The following is a 24,056-nucleotide window of genomic DNA, read 5'->3' on the forward strand; positions in this document are numbered from 1 at the left end:
AAACTCTTTACCTACTAACCTAGTGGAACAAACAGACACCTATTCCTTTCAAACCACGCTTCTCACATTTTTAATGATTGAAAACAACCTAGCTAGCTGTAACTTGTTCTTATCATTTTTATACTATCTAGGCTGTAAGTGTGTGTTCCTGCTTGTACAATACCACATTTATTGTTACCTTTTTTATTTCTTGTTTTTGATTACAATGTTCAGCGTTGTATTTTACAGTTGTCTTGTGTACTTCTTGTACTTTTATGGTATTCCAATGTCACTTTGCTGCCGTGATTTTTCTTTTTTTCAATATTGAATGTTTCGTCAGCTTTCAAGTTTCAACTCATTTTCCCCCCACCTCCCCCCCCTATGCAATGCCCACTTGGGCCCTCAGGGTACCTAAATAAATAAATAAAAGTCATATTTGTATCGGCATTGTTATCTACTAGCTTGAGTCACAATGATTTAGCAAGTGTGAAAATACGTGAAATGCAGCCTAAATGCCAAGAAAAGCATTTATATATGTAGATAGGAACTAAAAATATGCTGCAGCAGTGAGGAAGTGAAATAATGCACAGTTTTATTTTTCTTTCTCTTTTTTGGTAGGGGAACTATACTCGGTGACAACTTAAAAACGGCACCGGAAGTTGCCACTGTGCCTTATCACCGTAGCCGGATGTTTCTCCGCGCGGCGCAAGTAGGGCGTTACTGGGAATATTTTGAACATGGCGTGAGCCGTTCCCGTGATTTTTCGGACTTAATATGCTTATAAATGACTCCAGTAACGACAAACAAACTGCGTGAGACAAGGCAGACGATATCACGAATTCATAGCAAACCCCTTTCAAAACGCGCGCGCACTAACGTCACGGGTCCGGCGCTTTCGCGGAGTGATACACTACATGAGGTGGTGCCGTTCTTGAGTTGTAACCGAGTATATACGAACATTTTTATCTGCAATTCTGATGGACCAAGCCAGCCATTATAAAGAAATCCTAACTTTCGCACTAACATATTTTACTTATACCACTCTCATTTTAAAGAACAATTATTGTCAGAACAGTCTGTGAAGTTGAAAGGTGTATGTAATACTAAGAAAACATCTGCATTGGCAGTGAATTCCCCACCAACGCAGTTCATATCTGCCATAAAAAACGCCACTTATGTCAGCTTAGGTTGTATATTGTAGGTAATTTGTATCACGTGTAATTACACCATGCAGTGAATATTTGTGTGCTGTACAGTTAAACCTGGATGTAACGAACCTTTATGTAACGAATTCCTGGATTTAACAAAGTTTTTCAAATACCCATTGTCAGCCCCATTGAAACCGATGTGTTTGCGACCTCTATGTAACGAAGGCATGACTACGGATAACCTTGATGTAACGAATTCGCTACGCTGATGAGTCATTGTTTTTTGCACTTTTTCTGAAAAGTCGGCTGCCATGGAGATATGCGCTCATTTAGCGAACTTGCCCGCACCGCAAACTACCGTGCGTTCCAGTGTGAGTGTGGTGTCGATTAGGCGCTAGGCCCACCTGTCAGTGTGTACTCACGCGTCTCCGCTACTGAGGTAATCAGTTCTGCTGTCGGAAAACTAGAAGTTTTGCCTTTTAAAGACAAGCTCGCAATTTCAGGTGCTGTCTCCGCCGGCAAGAACGATCAACATTGTCGTCCGATACAGTATCCCAGCTAGCACATTCTTAAAAAGTTTGAGTGCGGCAAAGAGAATCAAGTTCCCGAAAAGGCACGCTTTCAGCATGCGTTTGGTTCTTGAAACTTGTTAAGGCACCAAAGAGTGTCAAAAGGCAAAATTGATACTTAAGTTACGTTTGCGAATACCGCGGTAAGTGAACTTGATTCTTTGGATTGCCGTGTACTGTATAATTTCGTGGGAAAGCAGAAGGCGCAAAGCACGCATTTTTTCACTGAGAAATAAATTATTCAGGGGAGAGTTCACTATCCATGATGTCTAGCATTGTGATTTAGTTTCTGCTTCATTTATGGGAGCCTTAACTCGAAACCTGCATGTAACGCAAAATTTCGAATTTTTATCAACTTCGCTACGTCCAGGTTCAACTATACAACAAATATGCAATTGTGTATTGTATTTAAACTTTTTTGCTCCGTTTTGTATGTTGCATTTGTGTGCAGTTTGTCTATCCAAAATTATTATCTGCTATATTTTTCAGTAACGCATTGAAATGTTTTGAAACTAAGTGATGCACTGTTTGGCAGCAGATTAAGTGCAATGTTCTCAAAGCAACCATGCATGGCCGTGTCAGTAAAGTGGCACTAATTAAGCCTTTTAAGGCTTTGCGCCTTTGAAGGCTCAATACCTCTTTGTTTTGACGAGAAGATCACACCTCTTACCTATGTAGGCTTCAGTTTGAAGGCTAACGAAGCCTTGTCTGATAATTAAAACTGGAATTTTATTCTCCTTTTTCTCTTCCATTGTTTGTTCTCTTCCATTGTTAGTGACATTATGGCCATCTCTCTGAGTTCCTGTTTCACTGTCTTCCACTTTCATCGCAAAGAGTGGAGGCCCATCAGAAAAGGTCTTTTTGACATTATCTTGGTAAAGTGGTACCCTGGAAAAGTTGGTCATCAAGCTCCGCTTTCTGTCATCCAACTGGAGCACCTTCAGTGCTTTAGGCGCCGCCAATCCTGCAGACTGCCTGCAGGGCTTTCAGCTCACCCACTCCATCGGAGGAGGCACCGGATCGGGCATGGGCCCCCTGAGTCCCGAAGATACGCGAGGAGTACCCCGACCTCATCATGAACACTTTCAGCGTCCTCCCATCTCCCAAGGTATCCGACACTGTGGTGGAGCCCTACAACGCCACCCTGTCCTTGAACCAGCTTTTTGAGAACCCCGACGAGACCTTCGGCATCGACAATGGGGCCCTGTACGACATTTGCTTCCGTACACTGAAGTTGACCACCCCGACCTACGGGGACCTCAACCCCCTTGTCTCGGCCACCATGGCGGGTGTCACAACCTGCTTCAGGTGGGTCTCCTTAGAGACAATTTAATCGGTTCCCTCTTCCTTCCTTCTTACGATTCAGTCAATTAGCGTTGATTACTGTAGTTCTCCGAACAGAGCATCTCCTAGTTGTATGCTAGTAATTGTTTTTCTTTCAGAACTGTTGCGCTTCAATTTTTGGATGGCCCAGCGTTTGACTCCTTCCCTTTGGAACGAACGCAGATTCCCAGGCCAACTGAACGCGGACCTGCGCAAGCTGGCCGTGAACATGGTTCCATTCCCGCGTCTGCACTTCTTCATGCCCGGCTTCGCCCCGCTAACCGCCAGGGGAACGCTGGACTAGCGGGCACTGTCGGTGCCTGAACTGACCCAGCAGATGTTTGACGCCAAGAACATGATGGCGACTTGTGACCCTTGCCATGGCCGCTGCGTGACCGTGGTGGCCATCTTCCGAGGCAGGATGTCCATGCGCGAGGTGGACGAGCAGATGCTCAACATTCATAACAAGAACGCGTCCTACTTCGTGGAATGGATCCCCAACAATGTCAAGACGGCAGTGTGTGACATTCCGCCTCGCGGTCTCAAGATGTCTGCTACCTTCATCGGCAACAGCACCGCCATTCAGGAGATCTTCAAGCGCATCTCTGAGCAGTTCACAGGTATGTCCTGCAGGTTCCTTGGGCTGGTCTGTTAGACTAATGCGCCCGCGTGGCGTATGAAACCAAGGGTGCACACATTTGCAATTTGAGCAGTTTTGCACCAAGTTTGTACACACTGTTTGCATAACTGGTCTGTGCAAAGCGTACACATGTGCACATTGCGTAACCTACTTTTAGCATTTAGAACCCCCCGCTCATAGTTCAATGAGTGCTAATTCTTGGAATGTGATTATTCCTCCAGACCTGCTCTTGTAAATGCTTATCACCAGTGTTTGTCCCAGTTTCAATCTTGCTGTACACCTTTTTTAGACAACGCTGATTCAATGTTCCCCGAGAGGAGACATTTGTCGGCCTGCGCCAGAGATTGCCCGGAACAAAAGACAAATGTGTTCAAAGCGATGCCCATCTACTCGGTGTGCTCTGCCAGTTCTCGGTTATTTGTGGCACCTCATTTCTCGCTGCTTTCTATCGGTGCAGCTATGTTTAGGCGCAGGGCTTTCCTCCACTGGTACACCGGCGAAGGCATGGACGAGATGGAGTTCAGCGAGGCCGAATCTAACGTGAACGACCTGATCTCGGAGTACCAGCTGCGACAGGAGATGGAGCCCGATGAAGAGGGGGAGTTCGAGGAGGAGTCCGAGGCCTCTGAGGCCTGAATGCAAAAAGTCTTCTTTTTAAACCAGGCTTTTTTATGGTTTTGTTTTCCTTTTTTTTCTTCTCCTGCAAAAGTTTTTTTAAACAATGACTTCTTTGGTAGTATACTGTTTTTCTTTTTTCCTCTTCTCGTTCAAAAAGTTTTTTTAAAGCACTAATTTTTCAAATTTCTGTTTTGCTTCTTTTTTCTACTGCCTGAGTCTCATTTTCTCAATAAATTTTGTTTCACCCCTTCGTGCTGTTGTCGGTATGAACATGAGCATTATAGTCATAATTATACCCATTTATAATTTCAGGGAAAGACTTTCTGGAACCATTTTACGTGCAGGCAGCTTCTTCCGCGCGATGTAAAGTTGGGCGAGTTGATTTTCATTAAGCGTGAAAAAAGACACGGAAAAATACGACGACATGGCTTCGGTTTCGCTTAACGAACCGTGGATACATGTAGCTTTCAACAGAGGTTGCTACCTCTCCTATAAGCCTTTCCATGTACACTCATTAATAGGCGTTATACTTCACTGTACGTAAATTTGGGCAGCAAATTCGGAAAGGAAATTGTGAAGAGTTGGACCGAATGCGGCAACCAATGTTGCCTGAGCACGGCCCGCTAAAATGGCGGCACTTTCCAGCGTTTTCATTTTCTAGGCTTTGCCACGGCCGCTGGATGGGAACGTGCACATGAGCGCGCCTTTCATCCAGGGGCCGTGGCTTTGCATAGAAATCGCCGATCGCGGGTGTGAAATTTTCTGCAGCTCGAAGAGTTTTTTTGAGCGGGAATAATAAAAAAACGCAAACAATGTACCAGTGCAATGAGGAGGGGCAAAAGTTTTCTTGCTCGGGTACAGCTTTCACACACTTTTTCACGAGCGCTGTACAGCTGTGCACCATATATTGGTGTGGCGCTTGCGGTCTGTTTGGTTTCGCGAATATTAGAAATTCGGGCACAGTTTATTGTTATAGTATTCACACTACGGAGCCCTTCAGCAAGGTCGTGACGTCACCGCGGGCCGCCCGCCGGCTCATGGGGGGGGGGGGGGGACGTAATAGACCCTATGCATAGAGTGCCTCGCGCGAGCATCAAGGCACCCTACCTATGCAAAATGCGCCCCTCCATCTCACGTCGACTCCGGTAACTAGGTCCGCCATTTTGGTACGGTCGTTTGAATCCGAAACCAATTAGCAAAACATAGAAGTCGGGCATTGACCGCTCTTGGTGTTGGACTACAATGCCGGAGCATTGCTTCGTGCCGCAGTGCACGCAATGCGGAAATACCGGTCCAAATGGAGAAAAGGTACGTGAAGTTCCACGCTTTTGAACGAACTTTCTGACGCGAACTATGCCGGCGCGAGCAACCTTTGTGACACGCTGGGCGCGGTGCGCTGGAAGCCAATATTTGTCGTTGGTTCGCTAAGCGCGGGATTCCGTAGTCGCTGTCCGGATGAAAACTACAGCTGCGTTGGAGTTCTGTGGTCCAGCCATTGTATTCGAAATGAAGCCTGAGCGTGCGCCACCTATTCATGCGACTGACAGCGGCGCTCGACCGGGAAAACAGTACCACACGTTGTCAAAATTAGGCTGTTTCTTTACTCGTCCTTGTGGCTCTGCGCCCGCTTCATTTCACTGTTAAATGGTGCGACTTAGCCACTACACGAGCCTTTATCTTACCTAGGGCTGTAAACAAACTTTTCTTGCCGCACTACGCCGTCACGGCGCGGTTGAAAATTTCCTCTGTGGCGGGCGCGCACGGTATGGGAGTGTGTTGTTGGTTTCTTTTACGTTGCATTTAGCCGCGTGTCGTTGCAGAAGTGGCGTACACTGTTTTATGATGATCTAACGGTGGAAAATTCGAGCTTCTGCACTTGGTTCCTGATTTGCCGGGCTGAAAGGTTTGTTGTTACGTCAAGTTAACTTGGTGCCCATTGTCATTTCAGCCACGATGTATTTACTGTCGAATATTTTGCGACTAAAATACACACTCACTCCTCTAGTTTGTCACATGCTGCATGCATGCCTCCGACGTAATGATAGGGGCCATTGATGTAGGTAGCTGAAAAAATTTTCAAGTTTTATTCAAAAAAAAAAAAAAGAGAACGGCCAGAGTTGCATCAGACCGCCGCGCATCAGCTTGAGTGCCTTTGCTTTTTTTTGTATCCACAGTGAAAATCCCAGTAAATTAAACTACATCGCTGATTTATAGCGCGTGCACTATAGAAAACTGTGGATATAAATGGAACAAAGGGAAGCATTCGCGCACCCCTGCATGCCGCGGTCTAGTAAACACGACGTTGCCCAGCCTCCGCGTGCTCGAGAGATGACCACGGCGAAATGTGGCATGAATGCTTGGTGGTAGCTCATAGGTGACCCTTCAGGTGCCATACCAGTCCTTGTTTCTGTCACTGTGGGGGGTGAGGCCAGCACAACTGGGGCAAAAAACCCATTCCCAAGGCTACCAAGTTTTCTCCCAAGCGCCTGCACGGCACTTTGTTGCTGCTCGCATTGCTCCTGTACTCGACGTGCATCGAACAGACGCATTGTCAAGGGAAGGGAGGGGCCATTTTCTTGCAGGCTTCTCCACTCAATGTCTGGGACACTCGCTGGCTTGATGCCCTGCTGTCTCGGACGTCCCCACTGTTGTGGCAGCTCAGTGCACGCAAGCTCCGGTGGCGCCTATTAAAATCTTCGTCTTGCAAGAGGGCGAGCAGGTGCACAGCAGCCAGGATGTGACTCCATGCTCCACTGCAACCCGCCGGGCAATCGCACGCTGCCTCACAATCGCCCCACTGTCCGTCTCAAACGTGAGGCACACAACATAGGTCCGGCCACTTTTCTTCTGGGAGCGAAAGCAGCTGCTGAGCACATGGATGAGGCCCAACCTGCAAGAACAGAGAGAGTAATAGTAAATAGCACTCAGGGAAGAACAGGACTAGTCCGATACAGTTTATGATAAAGGGACAGAGCAGAAAGAAGTGGCCGCAATGAACACACTCAAAATGGCCAGATTTTGTGTCTTGCTTAACACTGTTGCAAGGGCAATAATCTACACCTCAAACAGCAATGATGTCAAAATTGTTTGTCAAGTTCGAGCGTGCAAGCATCTCTGCATGCTTTGTTAATGCATTTTCAAGAGAAGGAAGTTTAACATTGAAAAACCTCACCGTGGGTAATGATACCAGTACCCGCATAATCGTGTTCGTCATAACTTAAGCAAGCAATAATATGATTATCTGGAACTCACTTCCAGAACCTTTCGAGATAAACAGGTAAACATTCGGGCTATACCGATGACCCATCGAATTAAAAAAAATCTTCTAGTTCAGTGAGTTCGAGCTAACGAGGTTTTACTGTATTATATATTCGTGCACACCAAAAACATGCGCTTAGAAACAAACATAACCACCCCACCGCCAAAAAAGGAGAAGAAAGACGCACAAACAGTCGTCCAATTCACCGTAAATGGGCAACAGACGAATCAACAGCGTGCGCAGCTGCCCCAGTCCTGGGAAAAGAACAACAGCTCCACAAGAAAGCGCATTGCGCAATCTGGCACTGGGCAATAGCGTCATCCGTAAAAAAAGAATAATCCGTACATGCGAATTCCTCGCTCAGCAGCATTAGCTTAGTGGAAGGAACAGCTCTGACCATCAGCAGAATGGCTAGTAGAGGTGATACTCAACTGACTCTACTTCCACCATAGATCGTCTATTGAGAGCATTTTCTTTTTATAGCCTGCTGGTAGTTTGGAAACTGACATCTCAAAGCGAGCATAGAGCAAACTTTAAAAGAAAACAACAAGCACAAACAGATTTTTGCGGCAGAACATGCGCAATAAATAATGAAAACACACACACACACAAAAAAAAAAAGAAAATTCAAGGCGTATGTGCGCTTTTGTAGTTGACTTCGCCGCAAAGCGCGATTGCTTTGCGGCAAACGCGTGGGCGGACGACCGTCACGGAAAACGGCCGCAATCTTTCCGTAAACATCTTCGCCAAAAATCATCCCGTAAATTCGATGTACAGCATTTGAAAATACTTAATCCACCCACAAGCGGTACGGTCTGGCGATTGTCGCTTTCCTCTTTCAGGGTTACTGCAACAGGGTCGCCGCGACGCATTTGCATGGTAAACAACGGTGAACCAAGTGCTATACAAATGCTCATACCGGTTAACTCGCGTCAAGTAAAAAACAAAGAAGGATTTACTTACTCCGAGTCGCACGTGTTTGTCCGCACCGATGAAGGCGAGCAGTGCGCCTCGGTGGCTAGGCGGCATGCCCTGCTCCGCTGCCGCTCGGATGGGTCTTTGGCGCGGGACCCCGAGTGGTATGAGTCTTCAGACACAGTCGGCAGCGCAGACAAGTCCTTCGTCCACAATCCGCGGTCTGGAGCCGGAAAACGCCGTCCAGTTTGAGCCATACCGCGTTACCGTCACCTACTGTTTTACAGTAAACAATACGAGACTTCCCGATCGGCGCCCGTACCAATATGGCCGACGGTCTCGTTTACATCAGTGTTGCTAGATCACCAAGCAATTTCGCATAAGGTCTATTGGCGGGCAGATATCGTAGCGGTTGTTTCTACTGCAGCATCTCCATACTTCTTTCGTCCGCCGTCGAAAATGCGGCCGTTGAAGTGATGCAGGCAATGCAGGTTCTCAATGTCTGCCTTGGGTAGAAAACTACGGGCGAAGCTCGCGACAAGGGAGGGGCGGGACTACTTGCGCCAATAGGCAGTCGCACGCTTAAGGTTTCAAAGCGTTCGGAGCAGCCGGCTGGGCTGCCTAGAAATGTTAAGTGTGAAGAACGTGACAAATATTTGAGTGCCGCTTTTATAACCAGGGCCCATGACGATTTATAGTGCAATTTGCACCCCCATTATCGGCTCCATTACCGCACGTGCAACTTTGCGCGTTAAGTATCATTTGGGCGAGTAGTAAGTCTTTGAGGCGCGAAAAAACGTTTCACTGCTAGCATAAGAAGGTTACGAGTCTTATAAAATGCAGAGATTGCCCAGTGGGAATTGTCGGATAAATCTATAAGCCCCCTCAAAATAGTCTTCACAGCTACGCAAAAAATGCATGGCTGGGAAGCCATTTTGCAGGGAAATATAAGGAGTCTGATATCAATGCATGAAGGCACTGACTCTTTTAAAACGAAAGTGGATACCCGGATACACGAAGATTTTGCTGACGTCATATCCGTCACGGAAGTGCCGCCTGTACAACGAAGCAAGCGGCATGTAAAGGGTGCACCCCGGCACACAGGGTCTTCTTGCGGGGAAGCAACCTTTAGTACCGAGGAGTACGTTCTTCGTTTTGGGGTTTTATATTTTAACACGAAAGTGTTTTATGCTGCGATACCCAAAGATTTCACTGTCGTCATATCCGTCACGGAAATGACGCCAGTACACCTTTGCCGAAGCGACCCGCCAGCAGGACGTCGCTTGCCAAGCACACCCACAAGACAGCCGACCCGCAAATCATGCTCAGCTGCAGATTTCGGTGCACATTTCACTTCCGTGTTTTACTTCCTCCTATGACAGAGGACTCAACCCCAGGTTTTTTATTAAATACATTCATAAAATCCCGTGCATCCCTACCGAGCGCTTACATCGAACCCTTTTTAAATTAGCTTCACTATTATACACAAATACATTGGTGAGCAGGGGCGTAGGGAGGGAGGGCTTAACGGGGTTCAGACACCCCCCCTCCCACCGGAATTTTGTCGCGCGGTCATGCACGGCGACCAAGGCAACCACATGCGCGGGAAACCATCCTCGGAAAGCGCACCAATTCTCCCTTGGTGACCCGTTTCCCTCGTGACATGCCTAACTCTGCAAGGCCTTCATCCACGGGGGTGTTCTGCGAGCGCGCGCTCCGAAGTGCGACTGAAAGTCGCTGCTCAGAACAGGCGAGATTCGCGGGTGAAACGCAGGCCTGGCTGTTTCAGTACCTCCATGCAACCAGGGGCGTCGCCGGAAACCAGTGGCGCTAACAACTTCGGACATCGTGCCCCCCTCTCCCCCCCTCCCCCCTTTTTACACGGTTCGAATTTACCCGCGAATTCGCTGCTGCTGCGTTGTACGTGCGGCAAAACGGTCTATTGCCGCAGCGACAAAAAGTGATCGTTTTGCCGCACGAGTGGTGCCGCAGCAGCGAATTCGCACGTAAATTCGCACCATGCAGAACGGGCTTTCTGTATAAATGTGCACTTTGCTGGCAGTGACACTTTTGTTGCCCCTGATCGAAGCATATTCTTCTCGCTTTTCCCCCCACAACTGTACATTATGACGTATTTGTTGTGTGACTAATTTTTTTGTGCAATTATTTGGTGCAAAAGGTGCCACTATGAAGAAATTATCAGGCGCAAGGCTATAGCTCTCTGAGAGCGAGGTTAACCGAACGGCATCACGCACATTGGGCGTCCCGGACACATGAGTGAGCGATTGGCGTAAGCAAAGCAGAGCCACATATTTCTACAAGGCTTCGAGCGAAGGATTCAGTGGTACCGAGCACGGAAGTTTGCGAGAACTTGAAAACTCCCTCGCTGAATTCGTAATGAGCAACGAATGAGCCAACGGGCCGTTACCTCTGAAATGATGAAGGTCAAGGCGCTTATACCAATCGCCTTTAATGTTCGCCCTCCAGTTGTAAGGCCATCAGCATTTGGCTAAACAAGTGTATGAACGGCCACAGTTGCGTGCGCCAAATATGTCTTCTGCCAGGCCAACAGGGGGGATTAAAAGAAAGGCGAACAACGGAGCGCACAGTCTCCGACGCATGCTGCACAATCTGGCTGCAAAGTCAGCAAACTGCACGCATGCGCACTTCTTGAAGAGCGTTTGAGAGTGTGGCTTAAATTTATGGGAAATACTTAATCAAGAACCGACGCCCGTCGTTTGCTTTGAGGCTCCTTTTCACGCTGAGTCGCCACTGAGCAGGATGATCCTTAAAGGGACCCTGCAACACTTTTTCCAAGTTTTTTTTAAATCTTAAATGCTTGCAGAACGTAGTCACCCAACACACCCAATACTTAGATTAGGTCGTCGCAAAGTACCTCAGCCAAAAATTACTGCTCTATGCCCGTCAGATAACTTGTAAACTCGCTCAGAAGCTTTTTCTGATTTTCCCGGTCTTGACGTTCTTCGGCGGCTGGAATTACGTCACTAAGGCCATGTAGCGGCTGCTGGCCGGTTTTCCTTAAGTTGCAGCAATGAAAAAGCCACAAAAACAAAGCAGAAATGGAAGGCGTATCTGGTGCGACGAGCAAATCACGCAGTGCCGCTCCATGCTGGCGATAACTATAGCTTTCGCAGTGGTTCCAGACGCGAAGGAAAAAGTGAAATCGCTTATCGAAAGTATTGCAGGGTCCCTTTAAAGGCCATCATGATAGCTGCAATCAGCCTGCTGCGCGCTTAGCTCCCGAATGTAGTAGAAACAGGATGCTCAGTGGCGACAGAGCATAAAAAGACGCCTCAAAATAAATTACCGGCGTCGTTCCTTATCAAGCATTTCCCCTAACAGTATAGCCACACTATCAAACGCTCTGAAAGAACTATGCATGGGCGCAGTTTACTGACAGTGCAGCAGCTTTGGAGGCTGTGGGCTCCGTTGTTCGTATTTCTTTTAATCCCCCCTGTACGCGGTTACATGATTTTTCACTCGGCTCGGTAGAGTCGGCAACAAATCATTCTCTTTTTTTTTTCAAACTTTCCTAAGTAAACCTATCTGCGCGTTACAATCAAAGGCGTGTTATAATCGGGCAAACGGATGACTGCAGCATTACTTACGCTGTGAGTGGCCTCTTTTCGGTTCCTGTTTCGTTTGCAAAATATGTAAAAACATTGTGTGGGCATCCCTGAACCCCAGCATCAGAGGAATTGCGCGCTGGTTAATTTTGGTTGACCACGGTGTTTTCACCGCGGACGTATCTTTTACTCACTACTTTTGTAATTTAATGCAACTAGAAGTAATTTAAAAGTTGTGAAGTAAGCGTAGAAAGATAAAACATCAATACTATCGCCTTTTAGGTTTCTGAGAGGAGCTCACTATGGCAGGAAATGCTGGATATTGCGCTATTGCACGGTGAAAGAGCTTGCCACGAGAGCCACAGAGCGTCGAAAGGCAGCAACAATAATGCTGCAGTCTGACTGAGACTTGGGCAATGATTTAATTTACGGTCATTTTAATAAACAAACAAATAAAATACTGATCACACGTGCAGGTGATAAACCGCGTTTCGCTTCGATAAATATTTCACCGAACCAACACACCCTTCAGGCAGTGTAATCATCTCCGCATAGCGCCTGTATCATGCTTGCGAGGATGTGCGAAGGATGCGCGCGCTGCCCGCACAGAACGAGCCCAGTTGAAAGCTTCTATTTTCGATTTCCCCCTTAGGGGTGTTGTCGGATCTTCCTCCTCGCTCACTTTTCAGCGCCTTGTCTTGTCAATCCTTCTTTCGTCCCGTTTAAGCGCTGTTCTCTGTGTCGTAAGGCCAATGGCTGGGTGGGACGGTTAGCGGTGATGTTCTTTCCCGTGGCGTAGCACGGACGTACGATTTTAAAGCTCGAGCAGTTGATGAGGCTCATATATCTGCATCTTATCTCGGCCAACGGAAACAGTGAGGGTGACCAAGCTAATGTGACTTCCATTTTCCTGAGGTGATGCCGCTGTGCGCCGCTGAGGGGAGTTTGGAAAGCATATATCAGAGAGCGCGGGCGAGAGGGCTTTCAGTTTGAACAAAGTTCGCGGGTGAGCAGCAGAGTGTGGACGCTCTGAGCTTTAGTGCAATCGGGCGTGTCTTCGGCGCAACTTGCAAGCACTTCCGAACGAGTTCGCGGAAAACAACCAGTCCGAACCATAGTCGTCAAGGTCGCCGCTGCGTTTGTCTAGTGAATCCAACAAAGTGTCCATTCCGGTAAGGCAATTCTTTGTTCATTGTGAACACCAGTGAAGGCTAGTAGGAGCCCGGGAACACGTGGAACTAGCAAGTTTTCATATTGTAAATGCTGCTAGGAGCATTACAGTACGCCCACATCTGCGGCGTCATTTTTTTCTAAGAATTTTCCATTGTGTAATTTGCTGGGACAGGGGAGGGGCTCAGTTTTGAGAGTTGACACCAGTAGTAAACATAACCCCAAATGACTGAATTGCATAGAGGTACGTCATTTTGACGCAAATTTGTTCAAGGAGACGCGTGAACGCAGCCTTCGATCCTCGTTTGATTATCTTACATCGGGGTGTAACATTTCATTCAGCGTTTTTCTCTTTCCCATCTGGGTTCCAGTGCGCGCCGGGTCATTGATGTAGGTTTTAGAATAGGTTATTCCACATATGAGGTTAAATATTTGTGCCGGGAATTCCTGGTGCGGACCTTCTTCTTCTGGAAGAATTTGAATCAATGAGAGTTTATCTTCGTCACTGCCATGACCGTCGCAGCGTATTGCATGGCATTATTTCAGTTTGTTTCTGCCTCGATGCCCTTGTAAACGATACGGACGCTGAAGCCATAGCGAGGCCCGCCAACGTGGGCAATCCCGGTTACTGCGTACGTGGGAACGGGTGCTATTCGGCCCTCCTGGAGAAGCTTCTGCAGCGAAGCTTGCAATTATAAGCGCATATCATCGACGTCTCGTCTGAGATCTGTGCCACGCGGTCTGCTGCGTGCCATTCCCTTGTCAATTTTTTTGGCCTTCTCATGCGTGTGTTCGACATTTGTTTTCTGTCAACTCGTTTTGAAGTCAAGAGTTGCCGCAGCCATGAATTATCGGCGTTTGAATGCGCGACAGTTGAGTTATGAGACTACTGCGCTCAGCGCTGTATGATTTGCGGAGGCGTACTGCACACACGCCCACACGCTTGTCTGGATTGTGTGAACTGTTCGAGCCCGCAAGGCTGGAGATACGTCGGGTCCGAGCTTGCGCGTTATTGTTAGTAGGGGCCCAGCATCGTCGCAGTGTTTCTAAAAGGTGGTTGCGATCGGTATTCTATGCCCTTGCACGGGTTGAAATAGTTCTGAGTGTCCTTGGCGGCATTTCTGTACGGTTGCTCCTACTCGTGCATTCTTGTTGCTAATGGGAACCCAGTTCTGCTGTCCCTTTTCTCGTCTTGCTGGTCCCTGTGGCTTCATACGTTTTCTTAAGAATGCCTACAAATGTGGTGCCGCCTCTGTGAATAACTGTGGGCAGCAGTTTCCAAAGACTTTAAACGGCCAGGAATGTACCAGGGGTTCATATCTACTGTGCAAGTGGGTGTTCAGGCTTTTGACGCCAGAGGCATATCGTAAACAGCGGATGCACGAAACAGCGTTTAACGCATTTCTGTTGCTTGGTACGTGCAATGTTACGGTGTGAAAATGTCAAGAAACCTGCGCGAAGTTTGAACGGGGCGCAAGTCTTCCGGTTTGATTGAATTGGACTGATCTGCGCTTAGTTTTCTCCATGATCGTTACTTTCATAACCGCAAAATACAACTTATCACTTGCAGATACTCCTGCGTTCCCAGAAAATGTTGTCTTAGTACTAGTTATTACAGCAAAGCGAAAAAAAGCAGCGGATAAGTTAGCTTTCACACATCTGTTGCTCAACCTACTCAGGCCCCACTCAATATGCTGAAAGCGCACGACGCGCGAAGCTCTCTTGCGACGTTAGCGCAATGCGTATTCTGGCTAGCTGTAGCTTGATACTTAAATACGTATGCTCTTTGTTCGCCCTAAGTGGGATGAAGTACAGGGGGATTAAAAGAAACAAAGGAGCACAGAGCCTCCGACGAATGTCGCACCGTCTGGCTGCACTACCAGCCAGCTGCGCGCATGCGTAGTTCTTTCAGAGCGTTTGAGTGTGGCCTACTGTTACGACAAATGCTTCATAAAAAAGCGAAATCAGTCACTTGTTGTTCGGCGTCGTTTTATGCTCTGTCGCCACTGAGCAACCTCTACCTACAACATTCGGTAGCCAAGCGCACAGCAAGCTGATTGCCGCTAGCATGGTGCTCTTCAACGATCATCCTGCTCAGTGGCAACGCAGCGTGAAAACTCTCCTCAAAATAAACGACCGGAGTCGTTTCTTGATCACGCATTTCCCATAAATGTAGGCCCTGCTCTCAAACGCTCTCCCAGTGCGCAAGCGCGCAGTTTTCTGGCCTGGCTGCCAGATGGTGCAGCATGCGTCGGAGGCTGCGCGCTCCGTTGTAGGACCGTTGGTGGAAGTATCGTGCGACCAACTGAGCCTGAGGCTTGTATCGCAGAACGGCACCGCGAAATTTACGGAATGAGCGAGTGTGGAGGAGGTGGCCCCAGCGTAAGCATTTCCTGCGTGAGCATTTTAGATTTCTGGCTTTGTTATATTGGCCTCCTGCTCTGAAGTTTGGAGGCAGTCTGAAGTTTGGAGTCTGAAGTTTGGAGGAAGGAGGTCCCCCCGACAGTTTTACTTTGGGACCTCCTTCTGTACTAATAACTACGTGCAATGTGTATGTACCGAAAAATGTTCAATAAATCCTTCAAATCCTTCAAAGTCTGTAGGTGCCTCCAAAGCAGCAGCTCCAATTCGAAGCCCATTTAACGTATTAATTCAAGAAATATGACGATCGCAGGCGAAATTCCCAGTTCATTTAAAGTTTACTTACTTCGAGCGAGCTCTACGAATAGATGACACAGCCGAATAGCTTGACAGAGCTGCGGGCCCCTGTTTCGGCATAACTGGCCCTTTAGCACAACTGAAGGGCCAGTGTTCAGGCGTAAACATAAGCAAAACCAAAATTACGACTTGCATAGAAGCAATACGTAAGTGGCGTTCACCAGAAACCACGTCGGGTATACATGCAACGCGGGTCAATCATTGGATGCATTCGAAAATTCAGTCCGTTATGTTACCTAAATTGACTGGGAGGCGAAAACCTGAGTGGACCCAAAGACCCGGGTTTGATCTTAGGAAAGGCCGCTGCCTTTCCTGATAAAGGTCAATACCGAAAACGCCCTTATCGCGATTTCGCGGAGGTCTACGGGTTTGTGCAGGTCGGCTGAACGAGGCATTGCTAACTTTCGCCGACGAGACGGCGGTCTTCCCTCTGGTTCTAGTTACGAAGGCACCGCTGTTTTCGACGCGGACGTTATCGTTGTTACGCCGGGATGCTGAGACCGCTAGCCTCGTGTGCGACCAAGCCGAAGTGTCGTGAGCACTCCGACGGGCGCCACGACTGCAAAGTTGTGGAACGCCTTTCGCTTTTTTAATAACATGGAACTCACTGCTGGTGGTGACTATTCTGTCCGCTGCTCCAACAAACCAGGATAGGGAAGTACCAATCGTCCGGTTTACTCCCAAATTTTTGAAGCCCAGGAAAGTGGATATATGTTCCTTTGTGGGATGTTTAAATCTTTCCGGGGTGTTCACCGGCGCTTCCACAGCTGCTGTTGTCGTTTTCGCTGCTCTTCCGCGTTCATCAAATTCCCGTTTATACCGCATTCCACAAGAATCCAGTTCCGCAGAATAATTTTTCAAACGGCGCAGCTACTCGTAGCCTCCCAAAAAAAGGCACCCTGCGGCGCTATAATGGTTCACTCTATTTTAAGTGCACAGAGTGCTGTAATTCATCCTATATCTAATCTCGGAGCTCCGACTCTTCTCGGTGCCATAAGAGCGAAATGTACAGCGATGACTTTGACTGTAAATACAGGGACAGGTGGCAATGCTTACAACAGCCGCACCTTTCACCAGCGTATCCGGAATGGTCATGCCGCACCGAGCATGCGCAGAGCTTTTGTGCGGCGTCGCCATCGGTTGCTCCGATAGTAGGCGGTGTGACATGCATGCTCCCGTGTTCAGAGTTCATGACTGCACAACCTTGTGACTCTGACGTCGAGCCACTGTTCCGTTTAGTTTGTTGCGCGACTTTGCCGACCATCATCGGCTCGTGGCTGGCCATGCTCGGCTGCAGGAGCCATTACGGCCGCACCCGCTCTCGTTTCACTACATTGCACCAACGTCGCTTCTCCTTTCTCTTTAACATGACTGCCGTCTTTTAGCATTTACGTCGGCATCTTTCCGCGTTTTGATTCAGTAACTTGCAACCCATGCCTTTAAAAAAAATTCGTGCCAAACGATTACCCATGCGACGTCACTTAAATTCCCTCACGTCGCTCTACAAATAGTGAAACCAGAGAAGTGAAATGCACTTAACCACCAAAATGCACCAAAGGTAAAAAGCTTTGCTTTAAAACTGCGGCTGCACGAAGATGGGCTGCGGAAGTCTAATGCCACTCATGTTTACAGATCGAAGATAGCGAACGGCATGCGCACGAAAGCGAGCTCTTCTGTAGAGCTTACACCTTCAGTTTAAATCTTCTGTGTATTCATTTCACCATCTGTGACTAGATGTGATGTTCCCACCCAGAGCCGCCAGTCCTGCTGGGGTCGCTTGGGTGGTCTCCAATTCCCCACCGAAGCATTTATGCCGGTGCGCATTGGCCAGTGAGTTCCTGTTGGGGTTTCTTAACGCGATGACCACTGCAGTTTTGTGCTGCTACGTTCTCTGCCATCGTTCCCTGAGATTGCATTTTCTGAGCGATCCACACTTTCAGACGGTTCATCACTCTTCTTATCGCCTATTTGCCTCCTCTGCAGGCTGCAGGATGTCCACGGACACAGAACCAGCTTCTGCCCCCGAGTCCGACCCCGAAAACTCCGGGAGCAACAGTTCCGTAGCCGTAGACGGTAGCGACAACGAGTCCTCTTCCCCTTCTAGCCCGGAGCACGTGGCTCCTAAGAAGCAAAATGGGAAGCCACCAGCACAGAAAAACGACAAACCACCAGGGCGCACACACCCTCCGATGATGGAGATGATTCTCGGTGCACTTGAAAATTTACGTGAGTGTTTGTTCGTTTGGGTTCTTCCCGGTACCTGTTTCTCCCATGTGTGCGTGTGTCGCGAGGTGAAGCATTTTTCCAGGGGCGAATTGCTGTACACTAGAATTACCTTAAGGCAGACTAGCTTCGCTCGGTTAACGCCGTCCCCGGAGCCACTGCTGGGCTAAGCATCGTTTGTTCCTAGTTTTTGTCGCTGCCCTGCTTGTCCTACGGGATATATTTCGTTGCTGCTTGGTGTTGCGTTAAATGCTGGGGTGAATTTATGGACGTCTACGTCGGCACCTTTTCAATTTATAGTGGATCATCCACCAGGCGCCTCAGATCGCTGGCTAATGCCGATTGCAGTGTTGTCCATATATTCACAGCCTGGACAACCAAGCTGTTTTCCTGCCAGTAAACTCTCATATGCAACACCGCGGCGTGCGCTAGCGTCCTCGTGGCTTAAATAGGGCTCCCACTGTGCGTAGATCGCAGTTGATTCAGGCCCCACATTTAAGCTTGACAACTTGTATAGCGTTCCTAACGCAATCTGAGTGGCTGTCTGCAGAGGCGCCTCCTGGCGCACGACGTGCTATTAGGTCCTTCGGAGTAGCTATGGTAAGTTCTGAATAGGCAAACATCGCGACGCGATTGTGCCGTTATCAAGAATTCTGTTAATTGGCGGAAGTGGTTCCCAGTGAGAACACCCCCGAGCATAAATTGCCTATTAGACGAAGCCTCATGAGGTCCGCACCCCATGCACAATCTGGTCGGGGACGTGTCGTTACTGGGGCCGTCGCCTTTGTCTAGTCTTGCGCACAACTGCGTGAGCTTACACACTACGTTTTAGCTGTTCCATCTTTCCCTTGATTCATGTAATTCCTCCTTCCTTACAGCTGACAAGAAAGGCGCGACAACAACCCACCTGAAGAACAAAATCATCGGTGAGCACTGTTCTGTTCACAAGTCTCTCACCGTTCCAATATCACGGTGGCAGTGTTCTCCGTTAAATCACTTCATAGGCAAACTGTACGGAATGGCAAAATTTTCTTAAAAGCCTGCTGCGATAGCGTGCCTGAGCCTTGTTATTTTAGAATTTGTAAAATTAAATTTGCATTTCACCCTGACGTTGGAAACTATTGATCGAAAATTTGTACGTTGGCTGCCTTGCGCATGAAGCTGTACAGAACAGTTACTTGCGGGCTTTGTGGTGGTTTGTTGAAATACGGGGTTTCAACTAAGGCACACTTTCACAGCCGATTTTTTTGCTTTGATGGGCGACATTTTCATGCCAAAATTGTAACATGGCTTTTTTTTTATGAACGTTTATTTTGCCACAGGGCATATATATGGGATTGAGGTGATGGTGATTAGATGAAAATGAAAATGTTCGCTTCGCGGATGAAGTCAAGGAGTGAACGATGATGGCGCCCATGTATCCATGCGGCGTATGCGGAGGCGTCGTCTACGCGGAGGCCCGTCGCCGCAAGGCGCCGCAGTCTCGTCGTCCTCAAGGCGAGGCAGGACCGCAGCATTGCTTCGTACGCACAGAACATTGCCTCAATATACCAAAATATTGCGGGTATTTCGTCTTAATTCAGTTCCAAACTCGAGTATTACTTAAACGCTCCCCTTTCATTTGAGCGTTACTATGTCGGCCTCAGCCCTTTGACGTAGCTACTTGTCTTCGAAAGGCCTCACACAAAGGCGAGCTTCACATCTCCCTGTCGTGTAAAAAAGGCACGTATGCCTCCATTCGCAACCTCCATCGGATTCGAAGACTGTTCCGAAGGAGGTTTCTTCCTGCAACCCGTGTCGACGGCTCCCAAGTTAGCCAGGGGTGGGTGGGATCGTGCGAATTCACGCTTGTTATTTTCAGTGCTACTGATTACGCACGAATACCCACTTACAGCTAGTAGTGGATCGTACTTTCAGTAGAAAGTTCTTTCTTCGAAAGCTGACCCCGAGATCTCGTATCCCACGTCACCGGGATTTTAGTTGTATAAATCCTCAGTTCTATTAAGTACCATTGCTAAAAAGGCCTCTGCAATCTTTCATTGAAATACTAACTACGGAATTCTCTCAGCATTCAGAATTCGGGCTAGTTTGTGACCACCTAGCGCAAGGCAAATACCAGGTGACCGGGGCTATCGTGAACGGATTTTAGTTGTCAATGATACGAATGAAATTCCTACAGATCGGTGGCCTATACAGTGAAATGTTTAACCAAAGGGGCTAACCGCACTTTGATTTCTCGCTGCAGCCGAGCATCCGGAGGCAGACGGGCCTCGTTTCAAGGGCCTTTTCAAGCGAGTCTTCTTGAAGGCCGTCGACGATGGTGTGCTGGTGCGAACAAAGGCCACCGAAAATGCCACAGGTCTGGTCGGTCGCTTCAAATTGGCGGCCAACCCTACGTCGCGCAAGACCGCGGCGGACGCAAAGCCACCCGCAGCTGCAAAGACTGCCAAGAGTGGTGCGAAGAAATCGGCAAGCACAGATGCCGGTCCGAGCAAGCGCTTGGAGAATTCCGCTCCCGCCAAGGCCCCCTCGGCGAAAGCTCCGAAGCCTGCCCCTCCCAAAACCGCGACAAAACCCTCCAAGGCTGCACCCGGCGCCGCTGCTCCGGGCAAACTCTCAAAAAAATCTGGCTCCACTGCGGCCAGTAGCTCGAAGACTACAAAGCCTGCGCCTGACAAGACTGCCGCGAAGGCTCCCGTGAAGTCTGTTGCCGCCCCGAGTGGCTCTAAGACTTCCGCGAAATCTGCACCTGCCAAGGCCGCAGCTCCAAAGCGTCCAGCGGCGGGTGCTGCCGCAAAGAAGCCTGCTAAAAAACAAACCAAGAACTCCGCGAATGCAGCATCAAGCGAGTAAAGCTCTTCGCATGCCACTTCGATCGCGTGCTTATTGGGATTTAACCTATTAATACGTCCTCTGCCAATTTTAACGACGAATCGGTTAGACTATACGATGTAGACAGGAGGGTGCGCGTTTTTAATTATCATCACGGCTATTTCTAAATTCGTTTCTAGTTTTTCGTTTCTAGTATTTCTAGTTTTACCAGTGTACTCTTCAAATACAAAATGAGGATATTCTTCGGCTGTCATTCCTGGCGGCCAACGCGACTTCAGACTGGATAGTCGACGTACTGGGTAGAAGCGAGTTTAGCTCGGGATGCGCATCAGAAGAAAAAAACAACCTTTACACTGCGTGCACCCCGGGCCTCAATTTTTATTGTTAGAACTTGTTCAGGCAATGCGCACGAGGTGTAGACGCTGCCAAAACACGGAACTTCGATTCCCGTGAAGCACTTCGCATTCGTTAAAACCGCGTAAGCCAGTAGGTGCGCGTACCTGCGTGCCTGTGCGTAGAACAAATAAAAATTATTCCCCCCACAGCTGAAGAGTTTTGTGGTCATTTCCTTTGGAGGGTCCTGTGACGATGCCATAAGGCTTCTCTCATCAAAACTGCTCATATCGTAGTGGCGACAAAATCTGTGCAGAAGGCGTTATTTTTACTCATTGAATTCGATTAACTCGGGACTGTTTAAGGTGGTAATCGGGCGAACCGAAGAGCCTGACAGTCTCGTAACTTTTGTCTGGCTGGAAGTTTCGACGTTGCAGTTACGTCTACACTAGCAGTGCGGTTGGGTTGTTTGGGAGGGGTGTGTAGCGCTTATGGTCAAGAGGTCCAAAGAGTCAAGAGGTCCAATAATCACGTGACAGCCGAGTCAAAAGATCCAACGGGTCAAAAGGTCCAATGTGGGTCAAAAGGTCCAATGAGTCAGGAGATCCATGGGGTCAAAAGGTCCAATAATTCCCAAACCGCGTCAGAAGGTCCGGCGAATTATGAGAACCTTCGGAGCCATGGCTAGAGTGTGCAACTTATAGACTGCGTCATTTTATTGTATTTTTAGTGTTATTTTCGCTCCCATACTTGAACTTTCACTTCTAAATGTAGAAGATATGCACTAGGCGCGTCGAATGAAGCCGTGGGTAATTTGAACGTTATGAACACCATTCATCAAGCTTGTTTTAAAGCAAAGCTTTTTACCTCTACCCCCCAAGGGTTCTTTCGCGACCGTTGGTGTCACCAGAAAACTCTAGCGAACAAATAAAAGAATTTACTGGCACCGCCAGGAATCGAACCTGGAACTAATAGACTAACACAGCCGGAGCCCGTTGTCTAACAGATTTAGCTACGAGCCCACGCGAAGACAGGGAAGACAGCTGGTGTACTCACCAAGCACATCTACGGGTTTACCCCCTGCGTTCTCGCTGAATGCCACGTGAAAGCGTCACGCGACCACTCTTGCCCGTCTAGCGGCCCTGTGCGCACCTTGCTCATGTGCTAAGAGTTACAAAAATTAAAGGAAGCTAATACCAATGCATGGCATCTCGCTTCTAGTACGCCAATGTGCTAAAGCCTGTGGCCACCAGTGTTCACGTAAACAATCACAGCTCCTTGCCGACCGCCCTCACGCCAAATCAAGGAATATTTTCAAACACTCCTTGACGGCCAGGCCATCACTCCAAGGCCCAGCATCAAGATCCTGGGCCTACATCTCGAGGCTAACACCGAGTGACGTCTCCTTGCAGCGCCTCAAAAACAGCATTAATCAAATCATACACATGATCAGGCGAGTTAACACCAAGAAGCGAGGCCTAAAGGAATCCGGTACCTTTCGATAAATTGAAGCTTTTGTCCTCTCGAGAGTCACTTACGTCAACCCCTGTCTTCTACTCAACAAGGAAGACATAGCGATGCTTTATATAATGATTAGAAACCCGGTCGAGCAGGCCATTGGTCTTCTCATGAGTGCGTCCACACAGAGGCTGCTTAGCACGGGGCTCCACAACACGGTGGAAGAGCTGATAGAAGGCCATCTTTCTAACCAGAAGGTCCGACTCAGAACTGCGGTGGGTAACCGCATGCTTCACCAGATTGGCTTGGCAGCCCAGAATGTCACTCCGCTTGACGTACACCCAGACTCTTGGCGACTAAAACTAAAGATGCTCCCTTTGCTTAAAAATACGAACCCCTCCCATGACGAGGGTGACCGAAAAGTATGGGCTCAAGCGCTAAACACCACCCTCGGTGGGGATCATGCAGTTATCTACACAGACGCCTCCAAACATCGAGGGCAGCAATACGCCATCATCGTGGCTACCTCCAGAACCAACCTCCTTGCGTGTACCTCGCTTAGGACCCAAGACGGCAGCAGAAGAGGCAGCCATCACCCTGGCTCTTACTCGACCAGGGGTTCGGAGGGTAGTCACCGATTCCCAGCAAGCCTACTGGAATTACCAGTCGGGTTGGGTGTTTTGACCTGCACTGCGCGTGCTAAAAAACCACTCCCCAAACGGTTCCATTCATCTCATCTGGACACCCCCTCACGATTCAATGGAGGGCAACAAATACGCCCACCCAACAAGCCTGCGCTTTTACCTCCCGTGCTATGGAGCTGCACGGGGACAGTCACCCGCTTGTCACGTTCAGGGAGATAACCCAGCGTTATCGCCTTCTGAGATAGACCGTACCTGCGCCTTACCCTGACCTTTCCAGAGAACAACAAACTACCCTACGGCTCATACAAACCGGGCTCCTTCCCACAGCCTACGCGCCTTCACTTAATGCATCCGAATCGCTACGACGCTGAATGTAAATTTTGCTCAGAAGTAGGAACACTCCGCCCCGTAATCGGGGTGTGCGACTTTAGCCCTAAGCCCCCTCCTCTGTTTCCCTCAACTACCCAACAAGAGCAATGGGAGATGCTGCTGTCCAGGCCCTCTCTACCTACCCAGCTTCAGCGGGTGGACAGAACACAGGCCGCGCGGACTGCATATGGGCCCCACAGAAGAAGGAATCACTCCCCAGGGCTGCACTCTGGGCCGTTCAGAAATCTGAACAAAAGTATTTTTTCCTCCT

General features: G+C 48.6%; 1 protein-coding gene and 1 pseudogene across 3 annotated transcripts; both read left to right on the plus strand.

Annotated features, from left to right (window-relative positions):
* Positions 1-2,586: 2,586 nt before the first annotated feature.
* Positions 2,587-4,517, plus strand: LOC144155609 (tubulin beta chain-like; annotated as a pseudogene). Its single transcript, XR_013319599.1, has 3 exons — positions 2,587-3,004; positions 3,203-3,639; positions 4,117-4,517. The product of XR_013319599.1 is annotated as a tubulin beta chain-like (transcript).
* Positions 4,518-12,794: 8,277 nt separating this feature from the next.
* On the plus strand, positions 12,795-21,525 carry LOC144155611 (uncharacterized). 2 transcript variants are annotated; one of them, XM_077687156.1, is made up of 4 exons: positions 12,795-13,210; positions 17,910-18,152; positions 19,028-19,075; positions 20,395-21,525. In XM_077687156.1, the coding sequence occupies exons 2-4, from the start codon at positions 17,918-17,920 to the stop codon at positions 21,000-21,002; spliced, it is 891 nt and encodes a 296-aa protein (XP_077543282.1). In that variant the 5' UTR covers positions 12,795-13,210; positions 17,910-17,917; the 3' UTR covers positions 21,003-21,525. The 2 variants fall into 2 exon arrangements, with proteins under 2 accessions (XP_077543282.1, XP_077543281.1); XM_077687155.1 differs by lacking the exon at positions 12,795-13,210 and adding an exon at positions 17,651-17,756.
* The last annotated feature ends 2,531 nt before the right edge of the window (positions 21,526-24,056 follow it).

Source organism: Haemaphysalis longicornis, unplaced genomic scaffold (assembly GCF_048455015.1).
Source record: "Haemaphysalis longicornis isolate Haplotype H1 unplaced genomic scaffold, Haemaphysalis longicornis Haplotype H1 scaffold_1, whole genome shotgun sequence".
NCBI lineage: Eukaryota > Metazoa > Arthropoda > Arachnida > Ixodida > Ixodidae > Haemaphysalis > Haemaphysalis longicornis.

Excerpts from the sequence above, each read along its gene's own strand:
- LOC144155611 (XM_077687155.1), top strand. The coding sequence starts at position 17,666 with ATGTTCCCACCCAGAGCCGCCAGTCCTGCTGGGGTCGCTTGGGTGGTC. Across the intron at positions 17,757-17,909 it reads ATGCCGGTGCGCATTGGCCA|GCTGCAGGATGTCCACGGAC; the intron begins GTGAGTTCCTGT and ends CCTCCTCTGCAG. Across the intron at positions 18,153-19,027 it reads CGGTGCACTTGAAAATTTAC|CTGACAAGAAAGGCGCGACA; the intron begins GTGAGTGTTTGT and ends CCTTCCTTACAG.